Source organism: Sapajus apella, unplaced genomic scaffold (genome assembly GCF_009761245.1).
Source record: "Sapajus apella isolate SASKATOON/1434 unplaced genomic scaffold, GSC_monkey_1.0 scaffold6, whole genome shotgun sequence".
Lineage (NCBI taxonomy): Eukaryota > Metazoa > Chordata > Mammalia > Primates > Cebidae > Sapajus > Sapajus apella.
In genome coordinates, this window is record NW_022436946.1 from 24,643,581 (window position 1) to 24,656,650 (window position 13,070).

At 36.7% G+C, this 13,070-nt stretch overlaps 1 protein-coding gene across 14 annotated transcripts in view; it reads right to left on the reverse strand.

Moving 5' to 3' along the window:
* Window positions 1-13,070, reverse strand: part of TPD52L1 (TPD52 like 1) — a 112,439-nt gene that overhangs the window by 12,009 nt on the left and 87,360 nt on the right. For all 14 annotated transcript variants that reach the window (XM_032274883.1, XM_032274876.1, XM_032274873.1 and 11 more), the window contains exon 4: window positions 3,051-3,152. In XM_032274883.1, coding sequence (XP_032130774.1) covers window positions 3,051-3,152 — 102 coding nt within the window. The remainder of the gene's footprint in view (window positions 1-3,050; window positions 3,153-13,070) is intronic.

Here is a 13,070-nt window from a genome sequence, read left to right on the forward strand (position 1 = left end):
AATGCCTTTTTCCAGCTATTAAAAGGCTCAAAATCTAGGTTTTGCAAAGATCTGTAAATATTAATTTGGAGTTATTTTAAAGAAGAACTGAGAGGTACTGTTTTTTCTTCCAAGGTATCTGAATTTTGCTGGTAATCTTTTTGAATAAATCCAGAAATTTATTACCAGAATGCACAAAAAATTTCTAGCATAATTGATAAAAATGTAGAATAATATGATACTTTTAACCAAAAAGAAGTCTAAAATAAAAGGTCTATGATCAAATTTTAACCTATTCCTCATATTTACAAATTGGCACATTCATTTCTGAACAAAAAATCAAAGCTTATGAATTTTTCTCATTTAAGGGCTTATATTAAATTAAGCTTAAACACTTTTAAAATGACTTTTATGTCTATTACTTGTTTTAGCATAATTTTAAACTAAAAATTCTTTGTAAAATGTGTTGCTTTTACAGAGTTATTCTCATTTATATACAAATGTTAGATATAGTTTGAGAGAAATATATACATGAAATATTATATAAATATAGCTCTGAAATTTTCAAACCCTTCAAAATATTTCAGGATTGTATTTGAGTCTCTAGTAACATAGACTATATTTTCCAATATTTTAGCCACAGTTTATAATGAAAATGTTGTGTCCTTTACATGGAGTAATAATTAGTGGAAAGTTTAGAAGTCCTGGCAAATAGGCCATCCACTATACTAAACGAAGCCACATTGAAACAGGAGGAAAGGTGGTAAATACAACCTTGACATTGTACCCAATTAGTGTTTAAACATGAATGTCAACATATTACATATGTGAACCACAGTCTTCATTCGTCACTATTGAGAAAAAACAATGAACAGGGGCTATACGAAATACAGTGGGCTCCTGTTAATGTACTCTCTCTACTTTCTATCATGTGGGGCTATCTTGTAACTAAGCTGGTCACTTAAAGAGAAAAAACTGCTATTTTTTGAGTGTATAATACATGCCAAGCTTTCTTCTGCTACTTTTATAATAGTACAATGATACTGCTATTCTTATATCCATTTTATTAGTGAGAACCCCAGGTACAGGTGAGCTAACTTATGTCTGCCTTCCTCATAAATTGACCCTCTGAAGCCAAATAATCTGGAAGCTTGTTATAAAAGCAGATTCCTAGACCCCAACCCAGAGGTTGTTACTGAGGCACAACCTCTGAATGGTGCAACCTAAAAATAAGTATTTTAAATAAGCTTCAGAGGTGTTTGTAAAATCACCTAAAGATGCAGAAGCACTATTCTAGTTAGCAGTATCACGCAGGGTTCCCAGGGTTCAAGTGAGCTCAGTATGTAGAGAACCAATTTTATAAACACAACAAGATATGTCTTCTTGGGTATAACAGGTTATAGCGTTTCCTGTTTTAAAGGATTATTAATTCGTTTAGATAAATGTTATAATGCCATTAAAATGATTACAAATTTTATTTGTAATAAAATTAGAAGTACTTAATAATCCAGAGGGTTTACCTGTTTATCACACCTGCCTCTGAAGAAGTTCAATTACTTTTTATTATTGTGATATTAGTAAAAATGAAGATAAAACAATGTACTCAGATTCATGCATGTGTCCTTGTGAATGCCTAGTTGTTAAAATAGTGAATGTTGTACAGTCCAGCAATTTTTGAAGTAAAAAAATTTAATAATATAATACATAAAGATATATCTATAAATGCAAAGATAGAAATACATAAATATTTGCCTCTCAGTGTCAAAACTTTTTCTTTTCTTTTTTTTTTTTTTAAGATAGTCTCACTCTGTCGCCCAGGCCGGAGTGCAGTGGTATGATCTGGACTCATTGCAACCTCCACCTCCTGGGTTCAGTCAACTCTCCTGCCGCAGCCTCCCGAGCGGCTGGGAATACAGGCACATACCACCATGCCTGGCTAATTTTTGTATATTTTTTTAATGGAGACAGGGTTTCACCATGTTAGGCAGGCTGGCCTTGAACTCCTGACCTCAAGTGATCTGCCTGCCTCAGCCTCCCAAAGTGCTGGGATTACAGGCATAAGGCACTGTGCCCAGCCCAAAGCTTTTTCTTTTTAATAAAAAAGTAATAGTTTAAGAATCCAGTAAAGTAAATACACACAGATTTTTTTCTAAAGAAGAAATTTAAAATGTACTCAAAAAGTTTTTAAAGAATAGAGGGAAAAATGAAACTGATTCTAAAGAAAAATCCTCCAAGGCTTATCAGCCAAATGCAAAATAAACTGTGACTGGTATTTACATAAGCAAAAACTAAAAGAGCAATAACTCTATATGTGATAAATTCCTTGTACATAATATAAAAAACTATGGCCAATACCGCATTTTTTTTTTCTAGTGCCTCCAGTGAGAACTTTTGGTTACCACGTCAGAATCAACCTTGATGATCATCCTTATTTTATATAACAGTGAAATATTGAAAATAATCAAAATGTGCAAAGGTACTTATCTTAAAGTGCTGCTATAGCTGTACACTCATAGGAGATAATAAATTCATTAAAAATGAAGGTGCAATAAATATTTATTAACATACTCACAAAATATTTTTAAAATGAAGAAAGAAAACTACCAGAAGTATATATGTATGGTACCTTTATGGAATAAAAGGATAAATATGTATATACTTAACACAGAAGAATATACTAGATGGATGTATACAAATATATAACCTAGAATAGTTTATCGAAGCATGTTCCACTGAATGCATATTTTAATTTATCATTTATATTACAGCTAGTAAGATTTTGCTGCGTTCTTTTGAGATCTGTCTCACTACCCTGTATCTTCTATTTTTACCAGGTCGGGTCCTAGTAGAAATAGCAACTCTGGGACCAGGTCACCTAAGCCTGACCTTCAGGCAAAAGCGTCCCAATGTAAAAATTTATCTTAGTCATCAATAATACCAGCCATATAACATTTTTATCCATTAAAATAAAAAAAAATACATATGTTGAGATGAGCAGCTAATGGCTAGTGCTCCCTTCAATTGGAAAGCCAAGGGCTCAGCACCCTTCCCATGGTATTTTCCCACAGTACCTCATGTCTCCGAACTTCTTACTGATGGCCGTCCCAACATTGCTGAAAGCTGCAGTCGCCTTCTGCCCTGCGTGACTCAGGGTTTCATGTGTTTTCTTGTAGCTAGAAGTAAATCACAACAACACAGTTTTTATATCATGAACGCCCATAAAAAATTAATCTTCCTTCTCATTCCTTACTTTGAAAATGTCCTTTCATTTCAAATGCCATGCCCTCTCCAAACATCAACAAATTTAGGAAGAAGAACCACAAAAGCAACTGTTTCCATTCATTGTCTAGAGATGATGAGTTGGCTGCTGTTCATCAGAAGGGAAGTCAGACCATTAAATCTGAATTCAGAAATATAAATACAGATACAAATACAGATCTGAATGTACAGATCTTCATGACAAATAATGGAGCTGCTCAGAGAGTAGAATGTTGTTCTTGAAGTGTATTAATTCTAAAAAAGACACTTGTCAATGAAAGCTCTAGTCACCAAGGGTAACACAGAAATTAGAAATTGCAGGTTTAGGTTTTGAAGGAAAATCTAAGCTTATACTGTGAATTTGGGTAAAATAACCCAGAAAAAGGCAAAATATAGCTAGTTTTTTAGCTTATTTTTCTAATATATATAGCTGGAAATGATAAAAACACATCATTGGAAGATAATATAGTGTCTTTTTTTCAAAACAGTTTTAGGAATATAGTACTGTGAATATTTGTTGATAAGCCTATGTCACACTAGACTTGACTCCTTGAGGGCAAGGAAGCCATTCATCTTTGTGTCCCTAGTCACTGAGAAAGGGATAAAAGGAGAAACTCAATAAATAGTAGATGAACGAGTGGGTGATATCAAAAGGGACAACTTTCTGTGACTGAACTGGGAATAGTGGCACTAGGAAAAGAAAGAGTATAGTGGATTACAGGGATAGAATAGATAGACTCAACAGGAGATGGTAAGTGACAAAAGCAAGACAAAAGATTGCCCTGAGGATGTGAGCATCATGACAGGAAGGACAGTAGTGCTACCTATAGGGCTGAGAAATTTCTGAGTTGGTTAATAAAGTGGGCAAGTCTGAGCTCAGACACACCTATCCCTGCCGCCACTTGATGGCATTTCTCTACCTGCCCTGGTTGCAGAACACAGATGACATAAACTCTTGAGAGCTTTATGGGCCCACCCATTGCCTGAGAAACCAGAATACCTCCCTTGGACGATTTAGGGCAAGCTTAAATCCCACCTTGACAACGGCAGCTGGTGCCCTCTTGAAAGCACCACCTCCTGGCTGGAGGTTGATCAACTCAGGCCGTACTTCAACTCATGACAGAGTAACCCTGATTCCAGGAAGAAGAAAAGAGCAGCTAATACTGCTGCCTGTAACATCCTGGCCAACCAGAGGTCCTGAGTCTGTCCACATGACAACTTCACTGCTAGTAAAACCAGCATTTGAGAAAGCCAGCACATTAAACCTACCTACAACCAAGGATTCTCACAGTCTACTTCACTCCCCTGCCACCTCCACCAGACCAAGTGCTGGTATACATAGCTGGGAGACCTGAAGACTGGTCATATCACAGGACTCTTTACAGCCATTTGCCAGCACCAGCCCAGAGCCTGGTAGTACTTCTGGATGGGTAGGCCATGAAGAGAAATAACAGTCACTGTAGTTGAGTTCTCAGGAAGTCCAATTTCTAAGGGAAGGGGAGAGCACTACATCAAAGGATCACCCTGTGGGACAAAAGTGTGGACAGCAGCCATTGAATTCCAGATCTTTCTACTGGTGGGAAGTTTCTCATAGCAGAGACACAATTGCAGTGCTGGGCACAGTAGGGAAAGTCTGCACCTCTATCCCAAATGGCAGGCAGCCTCTGTGATTGTGTAGGGCCTTGAAGAAAACGTTCTTGTTCCTCCTGGCACTCCACTGCAGACACAGTTGGGCTTCCCCCAGAGGAATGGAGGCACCTAGAGACAGTCTTTTTGAAAAAATCTGGGGTAAGTGCAGCCCCACAGGAGGAACACACTCCAGATTCCGGCTTGCCTGAGAGGCAAAGTCACAATTCCTCCCTATTTGGAGCATCAACATTTCCATAGATAAAACAGGTGCCTGTCTAATCTGAATAGCCAGGACACTGGGACAGGAAGGAGACTGTGAGCTGAGTAGCTTTCCTGCTTACCTGGTAGGGGAGCTGAGGTAGCTCCGACTATTCACCCTGATAAAACCGCAGGACATCTAACTGAGAGCTTCTCCAGCCACCTTCATCAAGGCTTGGACCTCAGCCCACCATTGGGTATTACATCTACCCATCTGCCTTAGCCACAACCAATGCCTGCCCTCCTCTCCTAATGGCCTGAAGATTAAATCATCAACTCAGTAAATAAAACAGTGGGAAAAAGTTAAATAAATAAATAAGGGTACAACATGAGAGAACGAGATAAGCTTCAGGAGATCCGTGCCATTCCAACTCCTTAGGAGACAGTGAACTCGCCCACATACCAAGAATATAACTACTACAACCAGCATCACGGAAAGCCAGCACACAAAAAACCTTTCTATAACTAAGGATCGCATACAATGAGTCTTCACCTCTATAAGCACCAAGAATTAAATTAGGCTAAAATAGACATTAAAGTCTAATCCTTAAGAGGGAAAAAATAAATTTAAGTTTAAAAAAAAGTCCAATTAAAAATAAATTCAAGAGCAATTTTAAGAAATAGCCCATTTAAATGAGAAGAAATCAGAAAAGTAATTCTTGTAATATAACAAACTGGGGTGCTATAACACCCACAAAAGTTCACACTAGCTCCTCAGCAATAGATCCAAACCAAGAAGAAATCTCCTAATTGCCAGATAAAGAATTCAGAAGGTTATTAGGCTACTCAAGAAGATATCAGAGAAAGGTAAGTTGATTGAAAACTAACTTAAACTTTAAAAAAAAAAAAAAAAAGGACATCACTAAAAAATTTTCCAGAGAAATATATAGCATAAAGAAAAAACAATCATAACTTCTGGAAATGAAAGACATGCTTAGGGAAATAAAAAATACAAAAAATACAGTGGAAAGTTTCAACAATAGTCTAGAAAAAGTGGAAGAAAAAGCTTCGGAGCTCAAAGACAAGGCTTTCAAATTAACACAATCCAACAAAGACAAAGAAAAAAGAAAGAAAATGAACAAAGCCTTCAAGAAATTTGGGATTATGTTAAATGGCCAAACCTAAGAATAATTGGTGTTCCTGAGGAAGAAGAAAAATTTTAGTTTGGAAAACTTATTTGAGGAAATAATTGGAGAAAACTTCCCTGGGCTTGCTAGAGATCTAGACAACCAAATACAAGAAGCTCAAAGAACTCCTGTGAAAGTCTTCACAAAAAGATCATCACTTAGGCACACAGTCATCAGGTTATCTAAAATCAAGACAAAAGAATCTTAAGAGCAGTGAGGCAAAAAAATCAGGTAATCTATAAAGGAAAACCTATCAGATTAACAGCTGGTTTCTCAGCAGAAACCTTACAAGCCAGAAGGGAGTGGGGTCCTATCTTTATCCTCCTCAAATAAAATAATTGGCAGACAATTAGCCAAGAATTTTGTATCCAGCAAAACTAAGCTTCATAAATGAAAGTGAGATAAAGTCTTTTGCAGACAAACAGGTGCTGCGAGAATTTGCCACTACCAAGCACCCTGACAAGAAATGCTCAAGGGAATTCTAAATGTTGAAACAAAACTTTGAAATACCCAAAAATAGAACTTCCTCAAAGCATAAATCTCATAGGACCTATAAAACAAGAATACAATGAAAAAAAAATAACCAGTATTTAGGCAACAACTAGCATGATGAATAGAACAGTACCTCACATCTCAATACTAACTTTGAATGTAAATGGCCTCAATAATCCATTTAAAAGACACAGAATGGCAAAATGGATAAAAATCCACCAACCAAGTATCTGCTGTCTTTAAGAGACTCACCTAACACATAAGAAATCACATCAACTTAAGGTAAAGGGGTGGAAAAAGATATTCCACACAAATGGAACCTAAAAGTGAGCAGGAGTAGCTATTCTTACATCAGACAAAACAGCCTTTAAAGCAACAAAAGTAAAAAAAGACAGAGTGACATTATGTAATTATAAAAGGATTAGTCCAATAAGAAAATATCACAATCCTAAATATATATGCATCTAATACTGGAGCTCCAAAATTCATAAAACAATTACTACCAGACCTAAGAAATGAGTTAGATGGCAACAAAATAATAGTGGGAGACCTCAATACTCCACTGACAGCACCAGACATGTTATCAAGACAGAAAACCAGCAATGAAACAACAGACTTAAACTATGCCCTAGAACTAATGGACTTAACATATATTTACAGAACATTCTATCCAACAACTCCAGTATACATTCTTTTCATCAGCATATGAAACATTCTTTAAGATTGACCATATGATAAGCCACAAAACAAGTCTTAATACATTTAAGAAAACTGAAATCGTATCAAGCATCATCTCAGAGCACAGTGGAATAAAACTGGAAATTAACTCCAAAAGGAAGCCTCAAAACTAGACAAATATGTGGATATTAAATATTCTGCTCTTAAATAATCTTTGGGTCAACAATGAAATCAAGATAGAAATTTAAAAATTCTTTGAACTGAATGATAATAGTGACACAGCTTATCAAAACCTCTGGGATACAACACAAGCAATGCTAAGAGGAAAGTTCATAGCATTAAATGCCTACATCAAAAAGTCTGAAAGAGCACAGACAGACAACCTAATGTCACACCTCAAGAAACTAGAAAAACAGAAGCAAACCAAACCCAAACCCAACAGAAGAAAAACAATAACAAAGATCAGAAAAGAATGAAATGAAATTGAAACAAAAAAAGATATAAAAGTTAAATGAAACAAAAAGCTGGTTCTTCAAAAAGATAAACCAAATTAATAGACCATTAGCAAGATTAACCAAGAAAACAAGAGAGAGAATCCAAATAAGCTCAACTGGAAATGAAATGGGAGATATTACAACTGATATCATAGAAATGTAAACATTCAAGGATACTACAATACCTTCATGCACACAAACTAGAAAATCTAGAGGAAATGGATAAATTCCTGGAAATATATTAATATAACCCCCTAAATGAAATCAGGAAGAAATAGAAACTCTGAATAGATCAATCATATGTAGTAAGATTGAAACAGTAATTAAAAAATGCCAATTAAAAAAAGTCCAGGGCCAAATCCATTCACATCTTAATTCTATCAGACATTTAAAGAAGAATTGGTACCAACCCTACTGAAACTATTCCAAAAGACAGAGAAAGAGGAAAATCCTCCCAGATCATTCTATGAAGCCAGTATCACCAAATGTAATGCCCAAACCAGGAAAGCAAATAACAAGAAAATAAAACATAGCCCTGATGAACATAGGTGCAGAAATCCTCAACAAAATACTAACTAACTGAATCCAAAAGCATATCAAAAAGATAATCCACCATGATCAAGTGGATCATATGATCATCTCAATAGACAGAAAAATTATTTGACAAAATACTGCATCCCTTTATGATTAAAGCTCTCAGCAAAATCAGCATAGAAGGGACATACTTCAAATTATAAAAGCCATCTATGACAAATCCACAGCCAGACTCATACTAAACAGGTAAAAGTTGAAAGCATTCCGTCAAGAACTGGAACAAGATAAGGATGCCCACTTTCACCACTTCTATTCAACATAGTACTGGAAGTCCTAGTCAGAGCAATCAGACAACAGAGTGAAATAAAAGCCATCCAAATTGGAAAAGAGGAGGTCAAGCTTTTGCTGTTCACCTACTATATGACTGTATACCTAAAAAACCCTAAAGATTCATCCAAAAAGCTCCTAGATTTGACTAATGAATTCATTAAAGTTTCAGGATACAAAATCAATGTACACAAATCAGTAACGCTGCTGTACACCAAAAATGAGCACACTCAGAATCAAATAAAGAACTCAATCCCTTTTACGATAGCTGCAAAAAATAAAAAATAAAACACTTAGGAATATACGTAACCAAGTAGGTCAATGATATCTACAAGGAAAACTAGAAAACACTGCTGAAAAAAACCATAGATGACACAAACAAATGGAAACACAAATGAAAACCCATGCTCATGAATAGGTAGAGTAAGTATGTGAAAATGATCATATTACCAATAGCAATCTCCAGATTCAATGCAATTCCCATCAAAATATCATTATCATTTTTCACAGAACTAGAAAAAACAATTTTGAAATTCATATGGAACCCCCCAAAAAAGCCTACATGGCCAAAACAATACTAAACCAAAAGAACAAATCTGGAGGCATTACATTACCAGACTTCAAACTATACTATAAGGCTGTAGTTACCAATTAACATGGTACTGGTATAAAAATAGGCATATAGAACAATGGAACAGAATAGAGAACACAGAAATAGAGCCAATGTTTACAGTAAACTGAACTTTGACAAAGCAAACAAAACATAAAGTGGGGAAAGGACACCCTATTCAACAAATGGTGCTGGGATAATTGGAAAGCCACATGTAGAAGAATGAAGCTGGATCCTCATCTCTCATCTTATGCAAAAATCAACTCAAGATGAATATAAGACTTAAATCGAAGACCTGAAACTATAAAAATTCTAGAAGATAACATCAGAAAAACTCTTCTCAATTAAAAAAAAAAAAAAGAAAAACTCTTCTAAACATTGGCTTAGGTAAAGAGTTTATGACAAAGAATACAAAAGCAAATGCAACAAAAATAAATATATGGGAACTAATTAAACTAAAACACTTCTGTACAGCAAAAGAAATGATAAACAGAGTAAACAGACAAACCATAGAGTGGAAGAAAATCTTCACTAACTATGCATCCAACAAAGGACTAATATCCAGAATCTACAGGAAATGCAAACAAATCAGAAAAAAAAAAATCAAAAAGTGGGTAAAGGACATTGATATGGTTTGCCTGTGTCCCCACCCAAATCTCATCTTGAATTTTATCTCCCATAATTCCTATGTGTTGTGGGAATCACCTGGTGGGATACAACTGAATCATGGGGGCGGTTTCCCCCATACTGTTTTTGTGGTGGTAAATAAGTCTTATGAAATCTGATGGTTTCATAAGGGGTTTCCCTTTTCGCTTGGCTTTCATTCTCTCTTTCCTGCCTCTCCTTCCTCCTCTTTCCATGTAAGATATGGCTTTCACCTTCTGCCATGATTGTGAGGCCTTCTCAGTCATGTGGAACTGTGACTCCATTAAACCTCTTTTTCTTTATAAATTTACCCAGTCTTAGGTATGTCTTTCTCAGCAGCATGATAACAGATTAATACAGGCATGAATAGACAGTTCTCAAAAGAAGATATACAAATAGCCAACAAATGTGAAAAAATGCTCAAGATCACTAAAAAAATGCAAATTAAAACTGCAATGAGACCTTACTCCTGCAAAAATGACCATAATTTAAAAATCAAAAAATAATAGACATCAGCATTGATGTGGTAAGACGGGAATACTTTTACACCACTGGTGGGAATGTAAACTACTACAACCACTATAGAAAACAATGTGAAGATTCTTTAAGTACTAAAAGCGTAACTGCTATTCAATCCAGCAATCCCACTACTGGGTATCTACCCAAAGGGAAAGACGTCATTATATGAGAAAGACACTTACACATGCATGTTTATAGCTGCACAATTTGCAATTGCAAAACTATGGAACCAGCTTAAATGCCCATCAATTGATGCGTGGATAAAGAAAATGTTAATATATCTATATCTGCCTATCTATATAGATATATATGCACATACATACCGTGGAGTATTACTCAGCCATGAAAAGGAATGAAATAATGGCATTTGCAGCAACCTGGATGGAGTTGGAGACGATTACTCTAAGTGAAGTAACTCAGGACTGGAAAATCAAACGTATGTTCTCACTAGTGGGAACTACTAAGCTGTGAGGACGCAGGCATAAGAATGATATAATGGACTTTGGGGACTTGTGGGGAAAGGTGTGAGGGGGGTGAGGGATCAAAGACTATACCTTGGGTGCAGTGTACAGTGCTGGGGTGATGGGTGCATCAGAATCTCAGAAATCACCTCTGAAAAACTTATTCCTGTAACCAAAAGCCACCTTTTCCCCAAAAACTATCGAAATACAATTTAAAAAGATAAAAAGTTATCTAAATTGTCATTAGTGATAGGACAGTTAAAATGGTACTAAAAATGTGAAAGACAAGAAATAACATCAATCATCATTAGAAGATGTTAGTGAGGTGTGATCTTGAAATGGCATGTGCTACGAATTCTTTAGAAGTCTGCTACTAAAGCAGTGTCTTGAACACTTGGATTCACTAGACTCAGAAAGCAAGACTTAAAAGTGGCAGCTTTAGCCTTAAAAACTAGAGGACTTATTTTCAAATAAATAAAGAAAAATCTGGACTTCCTGCCACAGTTATATTTTTAGGATGCTGACAAAAGTTTCAGTAAGTAGTAACTGGGTAATGAAATCAGATCTGTGAAAAGGGCATTAAAAATGGAGTTCAAGGCCAGGTGTGGTGGCTCACACCTGTTCTTCCAGCACTTTGGGAGGCTGAGGAGGGTGGATCACCTGAGGTCAGGAGTTAGAAATCAGCCTGGCCAACATGGTGAAACCCCATCTCTACTAAAAAAATTAAAAAAAAAACACCAAAAAACTAGCCGGTCTGGATGGCACACACCTTTGATTCCAACAACTTGGGAGGCTGAGGGAGGAGAATCGCTTGAACCCAGGAGGCAGAGGCTGCAGTGAGCTGAAATTGCACCACTGTACTCCAGCCTTGGCAATAGAGCAAGACTCTGTCTCTAAATAACTAAATAATGGAGTTCATACATTTTGGAAGTGAGGAAAGTATAGTATTATATGCTGATGAAATATTCTTACACTATGGACTGTGATTCAGAATTAGGCCCAATCCAGAGCTTTACTGACATCACAATTCTGAAAAAGCATCAAGAAAAACTGTTTTTTTCCTGTGCAAAATGTTATCATGTGTTTTGGTAAGGAAACAGAACCATCTATTGAATGCCCCAATAGGAGACTAGCACCATCTTTGACCTATCTATTTCTTTCATTCTCCAAATCAAATTCATCAGGAAACCCCAAATAGATGTGAAGTCTATTCTCTGCTTACACTCTTCTCCGCCTTAGTTCAACCCATCATCATCACTCACTGGGACTCTTGCAATCACTTCCTAACTAAACTCCATACTTCTACCTTACCTCTCTACAGTCCTTTTTCAACACTGCACCAAGAGGGACTCATTAAAGCATAAAATTGGAGTGGGTCTCTGCTCAAAACCTTGCACTGGCTCCGCATATCACTCACAGTGAAAAGCCAAAGTCCACCTGGTGGGCCTTCTGATGGCCCTACACAGCCTGGTCCCCTCTCATCTCTTCTTACTCCTTCACTCTGCTCCAGCCCCTGTGGCTTTCTCACTGTTCCTGGAACATACAATGCCCCTTCCTACCTTAGGGCCTCTGCTCTAGCTGTTCTGCTTTGTGATGCCATCAAATTTGGCAAGAAAAGGGTTGTGCTGTATTTTAAATGTCCCATTTTGAAGAATTCAAAAGACTTAAGCCTGCACCCTTGGGAAGACTGTGAAAGCAACCTTTTTCTATCCAATCAAGGCCAGAGGTCCCTGGGGCTTTGACCACTTGGTGCCTGCAGAATGGACTGAGCCCTAGGGAGAAGGGAGTGATAAGGGGAAAAAGGAAACCAGGGAAGGGTGGAGGAAAGGAAGAAACTCTATTGTGCATCCACCTGCCACTGACTCTGTGTGGCCTGAAAGGTGACTCAGGAGAAAAGTAAATAAATAGTCTGCAATTTCTGTGGCCTTTGCATGAAGCTGGGACTGGCTACCGGTTAGAGAATTCATTCTTGTGTTGGCTCCACATTTCTTCAAGAATTCTTACAATGAGGCCCAATATTTACTTTTCTTGTAAGGTGTTCCATATAGTTTAACTTCAT